The 21332-nt window shown below is 41.9% G+C and overlaps 1 protein-coding gene across 1 annotated transcript; it reads left to right on the top strand.

Annotated features, from left to right (window-relative positions):
- The first annotated feature begins 741 nt into the window (after positions 1–741).
- On the top strand, positions 742–2962 carry LOC149232609 (flavonoid 3'-monooxygenase CYP75B137-like). Its single transcript, XM_089379456.1, has 2 exons — positions 742–1896; positions 2087–2962. The coding sequence occupies exons 1-2, from the start codon at positions 979–981 to the stop codon at positions 2714–2716; spliced, it is 1548 nt and encodes a 515-aa protein (XP_089235582.1). The 5' UTR covers positions 742–978; the 3' UTR covers positions 2717–2962.
- The last annotated feature ends 18370 nt before the right edge of the window (positions 2963–21332 follow it).

Genomic DNA, 21332 nt, shown 5'->3' with positions numbered 1-21332 from the left:
GGTAAATCTCACATAAACATGTAAATGTAAATGTAAATTATTATTATCGAAGTCAGACACGAAACTGGTGTATGAGACCCCTAGTTTGTGAGACAAGGGACCCACCTCCACGTAGCGATTTCACTACTAAGTCTACGAAGGCTACATACTCTACCCCCCTCTGACTAAGTCTATGAAGGCATACATACTCTACGCCCCTCTAATTTTGAACTTGTGACCTCTTAGGAGGAAACACATGCTCTTAACCATTAGGTCCACTCAAAATGTAAATATAAACATTTAACATGTAATGTTTAACATTTAAAATTTTTAATTTAATGTGGCCTTATTTAGAAATCAATCTAACTATATGTATAAACACAATATAAATTTAAAATATAAAGAGGTTTATGAACACTAAAAAAATAGGTATAGTAAATAAATAAAAATATAAATAAACTTGAAGTATGGTAAATAAATAAACGTAAATGTAAATGTAAACATTTAACATATAATGTTTAATATTTAACATTTTTAATGTAATGTCGGCCCAATTTAGAAATCACTTTTTATATTTAGTCCATAAACCTCTTTAATTTTAAAGAAGACTAAAAAAAATTAATTAAGTGTTCAGGTAGGTAGGTTAGGTGGGTTGGGTAGGCAGGTAGGTAAGTTAGGTGGGTAGGGTAGAGCTGGGATATAGCTGGGGATAGAGATAGAGATTGAAGATGGGGATAGAGATGGAAGATGGAGGTTTTCACCACTCAAATATACGACGGACGGGAGTTGAGTAGACGGACGGGAGTTGAGTAGAGTAGAGAAAATGTAGTGAATCTCCGAAATGAATGGTAGGGATAGCTGCTTTGATATCGCTCCAACCATATCTAATCCTTCCTGATTGTAGGGATAGAGAGTGAAGAGAAATCAATCTAACTTTGCAGTCTGCACATAAAAGGCCATAAAGAGAACGCGTTCGGCTTAGTTAAAGCGGAGGAAGCCATGGATTCATCGCTTGATTTGCTACAGAGATCTAATCCGAGCCTGAACTTCGGCTCAGCGCTGAGTCTGATCCTCCTGGCGATTTCTTTTATCTGCGTGGTGAAACGGAGTCTGAGAAAACGGTTCCCCCCCGGTCCGTCTGGATGGCCTGTGATCGGCAGCCTTCCACTTCTGGGCAACATGCCTCATCACTCACTCTATCAGCTATCGAAGCAATACGGTCCGATCATGTATTTGAAGCTCGGGACAACCGACACTGTGGTCGTCTCCTCTCCAAAGATAGCGGAGGCATGCCTCAAAACGAACGATCTCAACTTCTCCAACCGGCCAGCCAACTCTTCGGCCAAATACATTGGCTACGACTCCAACGGCCTCGTCTGGGCTCCCTACGGCCCCCGCTGGAGAATGATGCGAAAGATCTGTAACATTCATCTCTTTGGCGGCAAGGCCCTGGACGATCTGCAGCCCGTGCGTGAAGAAGAGGTCGGGATGCTGGTGAAGTGTATTCTCGAACATGAGCGACAAGGGAAGGCAGTGAACCTCGGGGAAGTGCTCAACATCTGCGCTGCAAACGTCCTCGGGCAGATTATGTTGAGCAAGCGCATGTTCGATTTCCAGGGTCGTAGTGCCGGCGAGTTCAGACAGCTGGTGGTGGAGCAAACGGATTTGGCCGGTAAGTTTATTATCGGCGACTTCGTGCCCTCTCTGGCATGGATGGATCCGCAGGGCGTACGGACTAAGATGAAAAAGCTGCACATAAGGGTTGATGCGTTCATAAGTAAGATGATAAAGGAGCACCAAACCGCATCGTGCAACGGAGGGAAGGCCGACTTTCTTAGTATTCTTTTGCCTCTTACAAATGATGCGGATTCCGAAGACGGAAAGCTCACGAATGATGAGATTAAGGGCCTTTTACATGTGAGTCTTATTAAATTCATTATATTGAATTTCATAATGATCTTGCGAAAACCTATCGAAAATTTTCGAATTTGTAATTTCCCCAAAAATGTTGAGTTTAAAAATGAAAGGTTTTTTATTCTACTAAATTTTTTTTTCAAATTTCGGAAGCTTATGTTATACTTGCAACTTATACATGTATATTTTTTAGACCATGTTCAGTGCAGGAACGGACACATCTTCGAATACAGTGGAATGGGCAATAGCAGAGCTGATACGCCACCCGAACATCATGAAGAGATGCCAAGAAGAAATAGACTCGGCAGTAAAAGGGGAGCAAAGAAAGGTGAAGGAGTCAGACCTCCGAAACCTCCCGTACTTGCAGGCCGTGGTAAAGGAGACGTTTCGGCTGCACCCTTCCGGTCCCCTCCTGCTGCCTAGGATGACAGTGGAGGCATGCGAGATAGAAGGGTACTACATACCCAAGAACGCTCGAGTCATAGTGAACGCGTGGGGTATGCAGCGCGACCCGGGCGTGTGGGAGAGGCCGCTGGAATTTGATCCCGACAGGTTTATTGGTAGCAGTGTTGACGTCAGGGGGAGCGATTTCCTGCTAATCCCGTTCGGCGCAGGCAGACGGATCTGTGCGGGCATGAGCATGGGAATCCGCATGGTTCAGCTCATGCTTGCTGCCATAGTCCATTCCTTTGACTTGTCTCTCCCAAACGGCCAGCCATCCGAGACGCTTGATATGGCGGAATCCCCTGGTCTCACAATGCGTAAGGCAGGGCCGCTGCTCGTTGTTCCCACCGCTCGTATCCCTATCCATCTCTACAAGTAATGGACTCCATTTGTCAAGAGGATAGTGTTGTTTAGATTACATAGTGTGCATGATTGAATTATGTAAAATGAAAAATTGAGGCTGAAAGTCTATTTTTCAGTAGCTATAACATAATAGCTACTGAAAAAGAAAAAAGAAAAATCAGAATGTTGTCGTTTAATGTGCTAGCGTTGTCTACCTACGCCACTTAAATGTTCTGTTTTGTTTGTTTGTTAAAAATAAAAAAGAAAAATCAGAATGTTGGAATGTTGGAGTTTTTAATGGTTTTTTAAAGTGTGGAAATAGATTAGCATCATCTAGAACTCAAAAACACCTAAAATCTTAATATATCTTAATATATAAGAGTTGTAGTTTAAATTTTCAAAAGAACTTAAGAAATTTTATCATAATCTTGTACAAATTTCTCTTATTTTTAAAATTAATTTATAAGTTCTTTAAACTACCCGTAACCTAATATATAGTGACTGAAGAATTGCTGCTATATATTTTTTTAGCTTCACAGGTAATTATTATGCTTTAATATAACTGAATGTATAGTGAATGTCTGTAAGAAACGGGATCAAATTCGATAGACGAGCGAGGTAATTATTATGTGTTTAATATAACTGTATGTATAGTGAATGTTTGTAAGAAAAGGGATCAAATTCCAGAGACGAGCGGGAGAGGAAGAGTTACCAGACGAAATGGACATTTGATTGTCATCTTTTTGCTGATTTATTGTATTTCTGACCTTTTCCTCATTTAGATGTACTTGTGTTTATTATCGGTCGGTTTGAATGTAGTATTGTCTAGTAATTTGTTATGGTATTGTTGAGATAAAATGATTATAATAATATTAATTTATTATCATAATTTTTTGATAAAATGATTATAGTAATAGGTAGTTAGTATATTTTAATATAACCTAATGTATAGGGTATGTGGGTTAGAAAATGGATTAAATTTAAATTCTAAAGGTGAAGCCAGGAGAAGAACTAAGAAGAAGATTAAATTCTTAAGGTGAAGTTAGGAGAAGAAATAAGAAAATGGATCAAATTTAAAAAAAAACTAGGAGAGAGAGTAATTATGAGATGAAGAGCTAGGAGAGGAATGGACACATGATTGCCATGTTTTTGTTGGTTTGTTCTTTTTCTTCCTTTTCAATTTCCATTTATTTGTGTTTATTATCAGTAGGCTTGAAATTTGAATTGGGTTCTCTAATGGGTAGGTTTCTTTGGAATGTGAATTGGGGATATTAGGTGTATATATTTAAACCTTTGGTGGATGTCAATTGCAGAAATTTCATTTTTTTATTTATTAAGGGCTAGAATCTATTGTTGCCCGAACATTCTTCGTCTAAGAGCTTGATCCACAAATACAACGAGAGGGAGTGCAAAGAGTCATGGAAACGTGGCGGTGAAAGATCGAAGGATCGTCTGAAACCCACGGGTGAGCATCATGGTGATGATCGCGTGTGAAGAGCGAACACCACATTACGAATTGAAATGTTTCAATACCAAAGAGAAGAATGACATTTTAAAGATCGAACAAAACAATAGTTTATTAGCTCAATTTGGTTTTGTATTGCTCGAGTGGTTGAATTTTGTTCGCCTCAGATTGTGTGGATTTCTAATTGAAGTAGACGGACATTTTTTCTGAAACAGTGTGCATGTTTGCATCACATTTCATGGCGAGATATATGAAAAAGAGCAGGTGACTACGTGCACAACAATATGAGTGGTGAGATTCTTTTGGTCATTCGATATCTGTACGCAACGTTTGGTTCTACTTTTATTTTTTTTAAATATGTTTTTAGCTTGCAATAAGATGGATAGGGAATGTGGGGTTGTCTCTCCTCATTATATTGATAGCATAAAATTGGTCTTGGCGAGTCTTATGCTTGCAGTGACTCGATGTAAAAATGCATCGATGATCTTGTCGAATTTCTAGTTAATATTCTCATAGAAATTTGGGGTGGTCCATAAGCTACCAAGTAAGAGAACGCAAAGTTATATGTTTTGATATAGAATTCGATTGAAATCTGCTCAGTCTGTGAAGATAACCACTCCATAGACAAGTTCCCTTCTCTACCGGGACTAAAAGTTGTATATCAAGGAGCTGAAGGGGTAATTGAACAACTCTGCTACATAAACTAAAGGAGACCCCATGGGCCTAGGCCGTACAAGCAGGGCATGCAAGGGTCATCCCATGCATATTAAAACCCCAACCAGACCACATCCATTCCCTCTTGGGGGCCCCCTACTCATCCTTCCTAGTCTACACCTCCTCCTTGGTCCTTTGCACCTGAGTATCCTTCCTAGCCAACTAGCCAGTCATTTCAACCATATGCTACACACAACCTCAGTGGAATGCACCGCCCCAGGGGTGGAGGCTCCCATACAACAATGCCCCAACTTTATTTCCTTCACCACCTACTCAACCATAGCTGTTACACTCTTCTCCACCTAAAAAACCCCAGATGCCTTCCTAGCCAAATCCAAATCTGAACAACAGACAGGAAAAACCAGTATACAGTGGAGAGACATCCTATCCAGCTTATGCTGTGGAAATTCACGAAATCAACCTAAGATATGGGAGAGTATTCTCAGATAACCAACCTCTACCTCCACCAAGGGAGGTTGAGGAAGAAAGAGACGAAAGCATGCCTAAAGTAAATCCACCACCCTTTCCCAAGAGATTAACCCAACCACTCCAACCTATCTTAGAAGAGACTGAACTTCTGGGAGAATTGAAAAATCTATGTGTCAAAATTCCACTTCTCCAAGCTATAAAAGATGTGCCTATTTACAACAAGTTGATGATGGTTAATTTCTTCAAGCATCCAGGGAGGCGAAGAAGATATGCCGCTACCATTAATGTCATTGGACAACTGTCTGACTTAATGCTGGGGCAAGTAATCTGTCCAAAGTATTTGGACCCTGGAAGACCTGTAGTAGATGTGCACATCAATGGCACCATCATCCCACACACTTTTATTGATCTTGGGGCTACCATTAATGTGATGAATAATGACACCATGCTTAAGATCAACCTCCAAGGTTCATTAAGAAATACCACAATAGTCCTACAACTTGCAGACCGCTACACAGTGACCCCTGAGGGGATTATGGAGGATGTGATGGTCTCCATTAACTCTTGGGAATACCCTGTAGATTTCCTAGTTCTCCAGCCTAAGGCCAAGCTCACTGGTTACCCTCTCATCCTTGGGAGGCCCTAGCTAGCCACTGTCGATTCCTACACTAGTTGCAGGGCTGGAAATATGACTATCAAGAATGGGCATATGTCCAAGAAATTAGTCCTATATCCTCTTCCCGAGCCATCTCTATAACATGACTTACCTTTATGGCTGGAAGAGTAGGAAGAAGATGAAATTTATTTTTCCCAACTATATACCTTAGGAACAACCATGGGAGGGGGACAACTGGACGAAGATGATTTGATTGAACACATAATCCAAAGTCCAACTCCCAGTACATTGTCCTTAGAAGAAGTAGTAAAGGAAACCCAGAAAAACCATCAGATTGATCTATGCTTAGCCGATTCCAACCCTATCCGTGTCAAAACCATAGAATTCGGCCCTGAGAGAACTTTGAAAATCAACCCATCTCTTTCTGTTCACCAAGAAGAAAAGTTGTGCAACATGCTAAAGGAACATCTGGATGCCTTTGCTTGGAGTTACAAAGAAATGAAGGGAGTTCACCCCTCAGTGTGTACTCACCACATTTATATCAAAGAAGGTTGCAAACCAGTCCGACAACCCCAAAGGAGGATGAATCCAACTCTCAAAGATATAGCCAAAGAAGAACTCGAAAAGCTGCTAGATGGAGGACTCATTTATCTTATCTCCAATAGTGAGTTGGTCTCTCCTTTGGTGTTGGTTCTAAATAAAAATGGTAAGTGGATTATTTGTGTCGATTATAAAAAGTTAAACAAAGCCACAAAGAAGGACCATTTCCCTCTACCTTTAATCGACCAAGTGCTAGATGGCTTGGCAGGGAAAACGTTTTTCTCTTTCCTAGATGGATTTAGTGGGTACAATCAAATCCAGATCAGCCCGGAAGACCAGGATAAAACCACATTCACTTGTCCTTGGGGTACTTTCACCTATAGGGTCCTTTGTTTTGGCCTATGCAATGCTCCTGCCACTTTCCAGAGAGTAGTCTTGAGCATCTTTTTCGAGTTAGTCCATGATGTAGTAGAGATTTATATGTATGATTTTACACCTTATGGATGTGATTTCCAAGAGGCTCTATCCAACTTAGTTAAGGTGCTAAAAAAATGCATTGAAATGAACCTGTCTCCTAGTCCTGAAAAATGTGAGTTCTTGATGACTACAGGGCCTGTGCTAGGTCTTTCAATATCCCAGCAAGGACTGCAGGTGGACCCAAACAAAATAGCTATCATCCAAAGGGTCCCACCTCTGTAAAAGCAGAGATATGTCAGAAGTTTCCTAGGGTTAGATGGATACTATCTAAGGTTTATAAAAGACTTCAATGAGTTAGCTTCTCCTTTATTTGGGTTGTTGGCCAAGGACTCTGGGTTTGTATGGTCAAAAGGCTATTAGGAGGCCTTGGACACCCTAAAGGACAAGTTAACCACTGCACCAAATCTTCGAGGCCCAAATTAGGCCCTTCCTTTTCATATACATGTTGATGCCTCACACAAAGCCATAGTAGCAGATCTAGGCCAGATTAATGAAATATTTCCTTATGCCATTTACTTTATCAGTAAGAATCTATCAAATGCTGAACTGAACTACACAGTGACCGAAAAGGAGCTCCTAGCTGTTACATTACAGGTTATCAAAATTTTTTACATACTGAACATTTGTTCATTTGTACATTTGTACAAGGCCGAACTGAACTTCACAGTGACTGAAAAGGAGCTCCTGGTTATTTCATTGAAAAAATATATGCATTACATTACAGGTTATCAAACATTTGTACATACTGACCATGCTGCAATCAAATATTTAATGAATAAACCTGATGTGAATGCTCAGATTATTAGATGGTTACTTTTATTACAGTGGTTTGATCTAACCATTCTTGATAAGCATGGCAAGGTAAATGTTGTTGCAGTTTTTTTATCTAGATTAACCTTGCCTACAGGCGAGGAAGGATTGGTTGATGATCAGTTACCAGATAAAAACTTATTCGCAATTTCAGTTCTCTCTCCATGGTTTGCTGACATAGAAAACTATTTTGTATCTGCGTAGTTCCCATCGAATTTGTCCTCAAAAGAGAAAAGCAAGATTGTGAGGAAGAGCACTCCATTCACTTGGATTGGGGGCAACCTCTTCAAACTAGGCCCGGATCAAATTATGAGAAGATGTGTTAGGGAGGAGGAAGTGTTTGACATCCTTCTGACCTATCATGATGGGCGTTGTGAAGGTCACTTTGCAGTAAAGAGGACAACATTCAAGGTGTTACAAGCTGGTTATTATTGGCCCACTCTTCATCAGGATGTGAAAAGATATACTAGTCAGTGTGGTTGGTGCCAAAGGATTGGAAAGCCTACTCTAAAGGATGAAATGCCTCTACAACCTAAAGTGACTTTCAATTCATTTGACAAGTGGGACATGGATTTCATTGGAGCCATTGACCCTCCTTCCAAGAAAAAGCAACACATCATTGTGTGCACTGACTATCTGACTAAGTGGGCTAAAGCCAAGGCAATCAAGGCAACGACAAAGGAGAAGGTGGTTGATTTCTTAAGGGAAAATGTCTTTTACAAGTTTGAGTACCCTAGAGAACTAGTCACTGATCAAGGTAGCCAGTTTACATCCAACATGATTGAATACTTGTTAAGCCAACACAGGGTCAAGCATAGGGCCTCCACTCCCTATCACCCACAAGCTAATGGGAAAGTGGAGGTGACCAATAGAGTGCTGGAGGGCATCCTGACTAAAGTGGTTAGCAGCAACATAAAGTTGTGGGCAGATAGACTAGTTGAGGCCACCTAGGCCTACAATACCACCTAGAAGACCACCACTGGATTCACACCATATGAGTTGGTATATGGGAAAAAGGCCCCGCTGTCCATTGAATTTGAGTACAATACATTGCGGATGGCAGCTAAAATAGATCTAGATCTTAACAGTGCGCAAAAAGAGAGATTGCTCTAATTGAATGGGTTAGATGAGTTCAGAATGCAGACCCTCCTACACATAGAGGTAACTCAAATTCAAAGGAAGATATAGCATGACAAGAACATCAAGGACAAGCAATTTAAAGAAGGTGATTGGGCTTTGTTATATGATTCCAGATATAGATACTTCAAGGGCAAGTTAAGGACTAGATGGTTAGGGCCTTATGTCATAGAGAAATTTCATGATAATGGTTCGGTGCAGATCAAAACCATAGATGCAAAGGCCATTCCTTTACTTGTTAATAGGAACAGATTGAAAGTTTACAAGAGGCCATTGTCAAAGCAAGAGTTCATTGATGGCATCAACAAAAGAGTGATGGTGGTGGAGAAAGTCTCAGCTCCTACCACATCAAGTCGCTGAGAAAAACAAGAAAAAAAAATTAAGGAGACTCAGGTGAAAACCTCCAAGAGGTGCCTGAGTCCCACTGTTGGGTTGAAAACCTCTTGAGGCGGCCCAATGGTGTCAAAAAAAAGGAAAGAAATAAAAAGATCCCTGGGTGAAAACCTCTCTTGAGTCACCCAAGGCAAGTAGCTAGGATGAAAACCTCTTGGAGGTAGACTAGTTGTTTTTCAAAAAATATATATAAAAAAAAATAAAGAGAAAAGAAAATTTATGAAAATATTGTTTGCAGGCCAGCAGGAGGATGATCAGAGCAACAATGGAGAATCAAAATGGGATTATTCAATTCATATTTTTATTTATCCATTCATTATCCTTCATCATTCCACCATTCCTTTCACTTTTTCACTCATTTGCCTCAGTTTGCAAGGGTTCTGTGTTTTCTATAGGATTCCCTGTAAACCTACAGGATCCCCTAAAAACCTAGAAGATGATCCTGTAGGAATTACAGTGGCTTGGGAATCTTAAAGGAAGTGACCCTAGAGCAAGGAAATGGACTTCCCATGTCAAAGAAATAAATTACTACATCAACGCCTCATTACCATACCTCTCTCCACCTTGATCACCCCTGCATTCATAAAAAAAAATCAGTTTCAAAAAAATACAGTTGTCAAAAAAAAAGACATAGAAAAAGATGAAGACAGAGAGCAAGGGGACAACAACTAAAGGTTATTTCTCACCATTCAAAAACCCCTAGACCTCCTCTTTGCACATGATAATCATCCTTAGGTCCCATCTATATAATATGATTAAAATTTTTGAAGGAGAAGCAGCTATAGGACTTCCCGTAGGAAATCATGTAGTAGCCTATCCCACAAAACATAAGTCATAGGTTGCAACAAGTTTCAATCATGGAGATGCAAAGGTAGAGGAAGCTGCTCCAGAGCCTAGTAGTAGGAGCAACATCATCATCATCAACACCAGGTACCTGTACATCAAAGAAAATCATCAAAGGATTAAAAAAAAGAAGAGAGAGGAGAAATCACATGTATCCAACACACAACAAAGACCTCATTTCCTTAACAAATGCAACAAGGTATTGTTACCACAGGTATGTGTCTCGCTTCCACTCTATCATTTTCATAATGTGATCAAAAGATGTAAAAATTTTGAATGAGTTGGTTTATAAGTGAAAGGTGGCCAGTTAACTTGGCCACATTCATTCAGTCAACAAGGAAAAAATAGTTAGTCCTCACACACGTGGCAGCAGTCAAGTCAAAGAAAAGGAGGATGAGGTCGAAAGCAGTTAAGACTATGGATGCTCGAAGTGGGAGTTGATTATGAGGTGAGGATAATGATGATGTCGTAGTGGGACCAACAGTCCAAAAATAGATATTTGTACCTCGGCTGCCAGCACACCACCTCACTTGAATCAACCTTAAGAGGAAATAAATGTTGATCCCCATGCATATATGCATTCACATTCTCGAGGCTCACACTAGAAATTTTCTCTCGGCCCTCTAGAAGTGTATAGGAGAGGTAAATTTCCTTTTTTCCCTGCATAGGACCATCTACAAGATCCTACAGGGAATCCTACAGGATCCTACAGGGAATCCTATAGGATCCCGCAAGAATCCAACAGGATACAGTCAGGTAGTCTACAGGATTAGCAGTGAGCAATTTCAGAGGGAGAAAACTAGGGGTTGGCTACATCAAGCATTGTAAGGAGGTAGGCTCTACATTTCCTCCTATTTTTCCAAGTGAAAGGAACAAAGAATCCTCTAGTTTGTTGAAATTGATTGCAGTAAAAGGGAATTGTATCCACATAAAATTCAGTTCAATTTCCTCCATAAAAATCTTGTATCAGACATATATACTCCATCCATTAGACAAAATGACAGGGGGGTTTAATAGAAGGGATCCCATCATGACTGTGAGGATTCACCAACACCCTCTTGTGCTAGAAATATTCACAAGGCATAATTGGATGGGTTTCTTTGAGAAATTAAGGGGGTATGATGATGAAGTAGCCAAATATTTTCTCTCTCCCACATTCCACTAACTAGGACCCATGCCATTGTTGTAGTGAGAGACCTCTCCATAGATCTCACCCCTGAACTCATAAGCAGAATTACCACACTCCCCTTAGGAGTGCCTTAGAGAAAGGAAGACAAAGGAAATAGCCAAAATGCAAAGAAGAAATTATTTTTAGAGGTAGAGGAGGCCATGGAAGGCAAAAATGGAGTAAGAAGAGAAAACCTACCATACCCCCGGAATGAAATAAGCTACCACCTTATAAAATAAATATCATGTGAATAGGTATAGTGTGGTATATGGATACCACTTTAGGCTTCTTGAAGAATTGAGGTTTGGAGAAGATACACCTGCTCACCACAGACTCAGAATACCCTATTTCCTACTTCAATCACTGATAGATATGAGCATGAAGGTGAAGGACAGAAACTACCAATAGTTGGCCCATCACGGGTTAATTAGACTCATCAGAGAAGATGCCCTCCACAAACTTAGAATTCCTATCACATGGGCAAATTTCAGAGACACGCACGCAGAGGAGGATATAAAAGCCCTCGAATATGACAAGAGCCCTACTACCATTGAAAGGGGTAAAGAATAGACTGAAACAGATGAAGAAGAAATAGAGAGGGAAGAAGAGGAATACAAAGAGAAGGAAAGCGGTGAAGAAACAGAAGAAGATGCCAAGGAGGAAACTGATGGACAAGGTGAGGAACTAGAGGGAGAATGAGAGGAGAAATACAAAGATGAAAAGGGCAATGGAAAAGAGGAGGCAAAAGAAAAGGAGGAGTCACCCAGGGTGTCTCCAGAACCCAAGGAGAAAGAGGCAGCGACTGCCCTCACTGCCATTAGCGCCCCTATCAAACAAAAAGGCAAAAGATAGAGTCAAACTCCTTTGTACTTTGGAACAAGAAAAAGTACAAGAATAAGGTAGGGAAAACCTCAAAATCCCACCAAGGTTCCCATTGTTATTGAAGACTCACCAAAACAATAGGAGAATATGGTTCCTCTTATACAAACTCAAGGAGAAGGATCCTCAGAACAAACCTCCCCTAAGTCCCCTATCACTTATGTAAGAAGGCATGTGACTAGATCTACCTCCTCCAAGGGAAAATACATCCTACAGGATACATAGCAGGACCTGGAGGAAGCAGATAAAATCCTACAGGAAACTCTTCTAAACCTACAGGAAACTCAGAAATTTGATAAGGAAGGGAGTATGTAGCAAGAAACAAAGAAGGAGGATCCATAGTTAAGGGATCCTAGTCCTCAACCTATACTTCACTCCTACTATAGATTTATTGAAGAGGGTAGGGTCATTCCATAAAAAATTTCCATCCCATTATTATTTGAGCTTGAGAAAGAAATAGCAAGAAAACATAGATGGATGCATATTGCCAAGTCCAAGGGAGTGGAGGACATAGGTCACATGGAGGAAAAGCTGAAAGAGATGGAAAGAGAAATAAGTAGCCTCAGGGATAGAGAGGCCATAATAAAAACTTGGAGGCAGAAAATGCATGGTTGAAAGGACAAATGCAAGAAAAAGAGAATCAATTTGCAACCATGGCCAGTCTATCTTTAGAGGCAATGCAGTGTACGATGCCAGCTAATTCCTATGCGTAGACTGTTGCCGAAAGGGCCAGTAGTACCGGGATTTTCTTGGCTAAATCACTTCAAAACCTAGGCCAGGCCCCACGTAGCCAAAAAATGGTTCTGCTGTTGGGACCAGGATCTGCCTAAGGGATGTGTGATGTCGTGCCACTGGAACCCAACAAAGAAGGAAATTGGAGAGTGGTTGGACAAGAAGATTCATTAGTTCGCGACACAATAAAACAGAACTCTGCAAGTATCTGAGAAAAAGTGGCTAGATAGCTATGTGTATACGGAATCCATGAGATTTTCTTCGCATCCTTTCCTTCTAAACTGTATGAGTAGATCGTGAGGTTAACCGACAGCTAGGGAAGGTGTAGGCTTGACAAACCAATAGTGTGGACTCCGGAATTAGTATGTAGACTAGAGGCATCAGAAGATAAGATCACGCGAGCTGTGGACCATTGGCTCGACCGGATAATAGGGGGATTTATCACTAAGTTTGCGGTAATGAGCTACAACGAAGAAAAACAATGCTTTCTCAAAGGACCCCAAGGTAAGTATATTAATTCTTTAAATACTTGGATTAAGATGCTATTGTGTGAAAAGAGGGTCATGTTAATACATTAATGTTTGGGACAACGCAGAGTGGAAAGATCTACAAAATAAGCGAAGAATTAGGAAACAATCCCTTAATTTCACCTTCACGAGAGAGTAAGGAAGAGCTCACTAAGGTCTCTATGAGAAGCGTGATTAGTTTGAAAAGGCAGCGCATTCTGTAGTTACCACCTCCACCCATGCCACCACCCGCTTCACCTACCTCACCTCCATCTCCACCCACTCCACCTCCATCTCCACCCACTCCACTTCCACCACCTTCACAGTCTAGTATGGCGAGCGCGATTAAACTACTAGTATTAAGACGGGTAGGGAATGAAGATCCGAACCAATTCTGGTTCGTGGTAAGAGCAGTATGGGAAGCGCAAGGTGTTACTGACAACAGTATTAAAAAGGCTACATTGGTGAGCGTGCTGCAGGATTGCGCATTGACATGGTATATCAAGCACTCTAACGACCACCCAAACGTAAGGATAGCAGAAATCCAGAATGCATTGAATAGAGAATTTAGCCGGTCAAAATTGGAGACACAGTCAATCATCGGGTTTAAAGAGATTGTGATGCTTCCAGGCAAGACCCCCTGGGATCTAGACCAAGGGCTGAAGAGTACGATCCACGAGGCCAATATGATGCTAACAGATGCACAACATCACGCATGGTTTGTGGCATCTCTGACACCACACTTGAGGACGGTGCTGTCACAACAGAAACTTTCCACTCAGGCCGAAGCATTGGAAATGGGGATGAGGTTGCATGAGACCCCAATAAAAGACCCTGGGTTGGGAGTTCAACAAATCCATGTGCAACTACGGAATCTATGCCTAGAAATGTAAAGTTTGAAGTAGGATAGGACACCGCGGCAAGAGGCGCATGAGGAAGTATGGTCCATAAAATGCAAAGGCTAGGGCCATGACAAGAATCATTGTCTAGTGTTCGCGAACTACTTGGCAGGAGGGGCCCCAATGTCGTTGAGACTAGAGGCACAGGTAGGGCCAAGTGCGACACTCGTGTTATGGTGCACGATCTGTCAAATATGAGGAAAACACATGACGGATAATTGTCATTTGTTGCAGAAGTATACACAGACACCCCAACAACTGTTTTGTAATTTCTGTAGGTCGGTAGGCCACGACGAGCGCACTTGTCACAACTATGAGCTAATGATGGATCGGACCCTAGCCTATATGATGCAGACAGAAACATGAGCCCTCAACCTAGCTGCGGGGATGACGCGCGCTGGATTTCAGGGGCGAGGTCGAGGACGAGGAGGAATGGGACCAGGAAGGGGCCACGGACAGTTAATTTGTTACAATTGCAGAGGACCAGGGCACTATGCCCATGATTGTACCAACCTGACAAGGATATCCTATTCATACTGTGCTGAATTTGATCATGAAACAATAGATTGGCCTACGTTGATCACATAGATGTGCGAAAAATGGGTATTCCAGCCTCCTCCGACTCAGGATATACAAATGATGAGGTCTGAACCACGCGAAGAAGACCCGAATGTGAACATGATGCTCAGAAGCAGTGCGACCACGTGGGAGGATAAGGGGAAGCAACACGAGGAAGATACATGGGTTCGCAGGACTCCTGCAAAGGAACCTGAGTTTGACTTAGAACGCGCAAAGGAGACATTCATGGAAGCTAAGAAGAGCTTCATGGAGGCCTCCACTTCAGGTAGTAAGGATCAACCAGAGCCAGGAATGGATCCTTTAATTCCTACTACCTTTCTGGAGACATGCATAAAACTGTTGTGCGACAACAAGGCAGTTAAGGGACTATAAGAGCTAATCACCAGGTGCGCGGGGTCAGGAGAACCGCGCGTAGTCCAGAAATTGGGAAAGCATACATTGCGCACCAGGAGGGAAATGAGATTGACTGTGTAGATTAGTGAGTATGAAATGGATTAGGTAATCCTAGATCTGGGTTCAGACTTGAATGTGTTACCAAAGCAAACATGGGAACGCATGGGTAGGCCCGCATTACAGTGGTCCCCTATTCAATTACGAATGGCGAACCAATAGGAGATTTTTCCCATGGGGATGTGGAAAGGGGTAACAATTGATATTGAGGGCGCAAGCACACAAAAGGATTTTGAGGTGATAGAAATTGTCGATGACAGCAATCCCTATCCCACGCTATTAGGAATTGACTGGGCCATTAATATGAATGGAGTCATCAATTTGAAGAAGCGCAAAATGATCTTCGAGAAAACGTTGGTACACATCGTAGTCCCACTGGACCCAGCCGAAGGAGAACGCTACACTGAGCCAGTGTGTGACGATGGGCTGGATTGTATTTACAAGATAACTGCACAAGACCAGGATCGGGTGAATCCGACTGCAGATGGGAGAATCTCGTGGGATTACGAAAGCTCCTACACTTCAGATTCAGATGAAGAATTTGAACGATGGCAGAATCGGTTGCACGAAGTGACAACACTGAACTGTAACATGATGGTTAGATCACTGCGTTGCGTGACAATAGAGGCAAGGGAACTGCCGACATATGATGGATTGATAGCGGTGGATGAATTCCTAGGCAAATTTGAAAACGCGGTACCCGAACAAAAGCGGGTCGACACATTGAAATGGGCGTTGCGTGCAACACCTGCACGCTGGTGGGGAACACATCAAGGAAATGTTGAGAACTGGTGCGAATATAGAAGGATGATGCGCCTGCGGTTTGGAAGCCCCCAGCTTCAAATGAGAGTCGGGTAGCCAGGATGAAGCAGCTTGTGTGCCCACTTGTGTCGATGGGTACAGACGTGTGCTGTGCAATCCACACAAACACACCCCAAACTAAGGATCGAAAATCAAAATAAGATGCAGCAACAGTAAAAGAGACGCGCACCACAAATGTTCCACGTAGAAGCATTCAAGAAGGTATGCAGAATCCTGAACACAGTTCACCAGGCAAGCCGAACCAATTGGGACCTACGCATACCAGCGGTCTAATGGGCCTATAGGGCCATGTACAAAAACCTGAGCGTGGAAATGATTCTGAAGCCGACGAGCAGAGCCGAGGCCATAGTTCTAAAAGGAAGCAATCCTCACGTAGTAGCTCCCATAGTTGGGACAGTACGTGAGGACCTGGACGAAGGAATTATGCAGTTACAGGAAGTCATTCAGCGGGGGAACCTTAAGCTTCATAAACTCAAAGATCAGGTATAACTGAGGAAGAAAAGCATGTTAATGGATGCAGAGAGCAAAGAACGGGAAACCGAAATCGTTCAAGCCTACCGCATCGATAAACTAAGAATGACAGGACAAGATATGGGCAGCCATACTACTGCATTAGAAGATTTCTGCCAAGAATTTGTGGATCTGCTACCATGGCTGTGACAGCACCTTATCAGACAAAGTAACCAGGGGAGCGCACCGCATAATGAAGAATGCGAGGCACTGACTGTTGCGAGGGTAGCTAAGGAGTGCCCTTGGACCGAGCTGGAAGGTGAATTGAAGCCTCGCACAGGTGGTACGACCGCTTGACTATCCGTAGGGAGCAGAGTGTCAACGCTCCAGGAAATTGAATGAGAGTGCAGGACTATAAAAGAGTTGAAGGGAAGCTAGCACATATGCAGGAGATTTATGCGGTTAGACTGGAATGTGACCCTGCTCATGAAAGTTCAGAGATACATGTGCAATAAGTATAGTAGACAGTGGAACAGTGTGTTGTGGACATCCAAGCTGCACGAGACTTGTTGGATGGACTTTGCGCAAAGATTGTCGCACCAGCAGAGTGACTCGGGATGAGTCACAATGATTGTGTTGGGCGCCTATTGGGCAACGAATCCCCCCCAAAACATGTTTTTGGGGCTTAAAGCCTGAGTTTTGGTCAATGTAATGAAAAGACTTGGTGAAGTACGGATGCGGAGCGCGAAATTCTAGGATGAGTCATAGGGTTGTCCGCCCTAAGAATTGTAAAATAATGTAAAGTTGTGTCGGCCTACCCATGGTCCGCAGACCATGGGATTGTATAAATAGAGCGAGGCTCTAAGTGTAAAGATAGTTTTTGGAAAAAGGTAATAGATAGATGTGAAGGCATGGTTAGAGGATAGAAGTGGATCTGAAGTGTATTGGGTCATAGTAGTAGGAAGAGGCTCTGCAGCTAAGTGTGCAGAGGCCTAGTAGAGTCCGCAGCTGAGTGTGTGGACCCCTACAGCTGAGTGCGCAGGGCAGAGTCAGGTATGTAATTGAATTGAACTTGAAAAGGATTATTAATGAAGATAAGTTTGAGTCGGAATATTGTGCATCTATGGTTCTGTTTATCTTTATGCATTTATATTGTTTTTTATTATGCACACTTACTTGAAAGTTGAATAAGCGATAAGAACATTGGGCCCACACAAACTAAGTCAAAGCACTAATATAATAGCGCAGTAAGGATCGAGATTAGGATAGAATTGTATTCGTTCCCCTTACAGAGGTGCGCACATGCTGTTGCGCGAAGCAGCGCTAGTGTGCAGGTTCAGACCACGAACCCCTAGAACCTTCATCAAAGACATCCATAGGGTGCAGAAACATGGTTCCAGCACCCTCCCATACTACTTCGAGTGAGACCTTAGTTCGCGCTCTACAGGCTGTTGCTGAAAGGGCCAGTAGTACCAGGATTTTCTTGGCTAAATCACTTCTGAACCTAGGTCAGGGCCCATGTAGCCAACACTCTATTTGATTCATTAGATCATGAGGATGTTGATGAAATCGTTGATTTTTCTGATCATGGATGTCGTGATCCATTTGCTCCCATATTCGATCACGATCATGATTCTATTACAGTTGATTTTTCGAAGCCACCAGTTTAGGATGATCTATCTAACAATGAAGTTGAAGTGATCCAGACTGTCGAGGCACTTCAGCCCAAGCTTATGGTTATGTCAGGCCCTCGTTGTCCAGAGATTGGTCTCACTTCCAATCAGGAAATTGTTCAATCATCCGAGGCTCCTCGTCACTCATTTGTATTCATTAAATATCAATCTTACACATAGATCATGATTCCTCCCCTCGAACTGCATGATCCCATCGCTCATGCATTAGAGGAATCTTATGTTACAAGCACACATGCACGATGAAAGTTGTCTTTGATTCTTTCATTTGCTTACATGTCACAGTCAAGAGTGTGCATATGCTTCATAGCTGCATGCAGTGTCACATAGCACCGTGGTAAGTCCACGGATTGCTCGTCATATTCTTGCACTCACTTATGTCACATGGGCACTTTGAAACACGAAGTTTGGTTGTCTTCATTGTTATATCTTTCTTGCTTGCTGGTTCGCATAACTGGGTTGCTTGTGGACGAAGCCTTCACCAACATGGGTCAACCAATGCACCGATGGATGCATTGGAAATATCACTTCACATGATCAAACCCATGCACTGTTAGTTTAGGAGTAGGATTAGTGTTTTGTTTCAATCGGTTTTCTCGCATGCTTGTTTACTTGCTTTTTTTGTTTGTTTTTTTGCTTGCTTGTTTTCTTACTAGCTTTATTTTTGCTTTTTCTTCTGCTCTTTGTTTTCTTTGTTGTTTTTTAGTTTGTTTTTTTTATTCGTAGGTTAGTTTCACATGAAACCATGTGACTGTTGAAACGAGCTTGGTAAATTATTTGTGCAACTATCACTACTTGGTTATCTATCATCCTCCCTCTATATGAAGAACTTGTTACTTTTAGTCCATGATGCATCGAAGGAAAATATGTACTATTAGAAGTGAACCTTGGTGAAAGCATGATGCTTGAGTGCTAACTAGTGTCACCTACTCTAGTCGGTTGTTTTTGGGTTAACCCTTGTCAGCTCAGTCAAGTAGAGTAAGGTGAGGGGGAAAACCTTAATAGGCACGTCAGAAGTATAATAAACTACTTCTTTGCTGGAACAACCTCTTCTTCTATCAATAAGTCAGGATCCCTCTTCTGCCTCTAAAATGAATAAGTGTTACGCACAATTGAAAATATGAAAAATGAAAAAATGAAAAGTGAAAAAAGTTTGAAAAAATGAAAAAGAATAAGGAGAAAGAAGAGAAATGATTCCTACATAGAGAGGTGATGCAAGTAACTCTGCTAGGGTACTGACCAGGCTCACTGGTAGCAGAGCCATTCTTGTGTTCCCATGTGACTTCGTCGGGGTACTATCCAAGCCTACTGGCAGCGGAGCAATACTAGAGATGAAACTAAGACTCTGACGACTATACTGCTTGTGCACCAATATACCCCTCAACCCAAATTGAAACAATTGTGTTGCCTTGGCTTGGAATGTGTGTCAACAAACTAAGAGCTTGGAAGATGCTACATCTTACAATTAGGCTAGTGTGAAACCAAGACGAACTGAGAAATGAACAATGCTTCAAAAGATGTTAGACTTTATTTTCACAAACAGGGTCCATTCATAGAGCTGGAGTTCTACCAGTGTGTTGCCCAATGTTGTAGTAGCTACAACCACCCTCCAAAATTTTTCCTTAGCTTCATTTTGGAGCCTCCCTACCAACCTTTAACAACAACTTCTCTTGCTTCGTCAAGTACACAAGCTTAAATGTTTTTATTACACAAAGATAGCCTGTCGATCAAAGCTTGATGCATTCCCCTCACAGGCTAATCACTCGGACTTGGTCTAGCTACAAGATGAGAAAATCCCTTAAGAAATTCCGCAATTATGGAGAGAAACCAGCCTTCCCTCTAGAAATTTTGCAATTATGTCTGGAAACTTGTTGGGCTCCAGAATTACGCAATCCTGCTAGGAAGGCTTCACCCAAAAAACTATGCAATTTTTCCTAGTAGGCCTACTCAGCCTAGGAATTGTACAATCCTGGGCACCAGTCAGCTACTTTTCCCAGAAATTGCACAAATCTCCTAGGTAGCTAGCCCAACTCCCATCCAGAAATGTGCATTTTCTCCTAACAGTTGAGCAACCTCATGCATGAGCAGTTGGGTTGACAAGTTCCACCCGTGACCAAGGAAATGTGACTTTCATGCATGGATTACTTTTTCCTAGAATAAAAAAAATATAACATGAAAAAGCATCCCATGATTGAGGGAGCTATTTTTAGCAGCTGGAGGTTACATGCAAAGTTCATTCTAGAAATGTTCCTCCAAGTGTCGCTTTTTCCCAGATTTGTGGCATGCGTGTTATGAGCTCAAACTTATTTATTCGATGCATCAAATATCATTATTTCACATCGAACTTGGAGCTCTAACATCCCACAACATATCCAGGACTCTTCGACACATCCGGCTTAGCTATTCATGAGTAAGTGGTCTCAACTTGTCTTTTTCAGCATCTGTTGCTTTTTGTGTTTTCAATTGTGTGAGTGCTATTTTCTTGATTGCATTGAATGCTTGCTATCATTTACATGCATACTAGCTTGTACTAGCACCGTTTCTTTTTTTGTTTCTATCTCACTGTTGTCACATGCATGAAACTGTTTTGCACAAACAGTCACCGATTCAATGACTCGCTTCACCCACATACATGTTGATCTGTTTACTGAATCTTTCATTCGATATTTTATGCATGATCAATCACTTCCACTTTCACTTAGTGTTGCCATGCATTCACTTTCAGATTTACTTTCAATTACCCGTTGGTGGGTTTGGGTAGCCTTGGCCCGGACTCTGCCACACCTAGACAACATTGCATATTCTAGAGAAGGAAGGCTCTATCTTCCTCTCTAGAAATGCACATTTCTTCCCAAACACTGTCCTCCAGGAGTGTTTTTCACATTTTTGAGGGACAATGACAGGGACAACGACTACTGGCCTAGAAACTTGTGCAATGCAGTCCCTAAGCCTGCACTCATTACCAACTGGAATTATGCATTGTGCAATCCTAACAATTACCAGTCGATCTAGATTGCACATTGCACAAAACCAACAACTAGTCTTGCCTCCCA

The sequence above is a fragment of the Pinus tabuliformis genome, chromosome J (genome assembly GCF_031772625.1).
Source record: "Pinus tabuliformis cultivar Carrire ecotype Pingquan chromosome J, CPIR1, whole genome shotgun sequence".
In the NCBI taxonomy this organism is placed as follows: Eukaryota; Viridiplantae; Streptophyta; class Pinopsida; order Pinales; family Pinaceae; genus Pinus; species Pinus tabuliformis.
The sequence above is the reverse complement of the archived record's forward strand: the minus strand, read 5'-3'. Positions and strand labels throughout refer to the sequence as shown.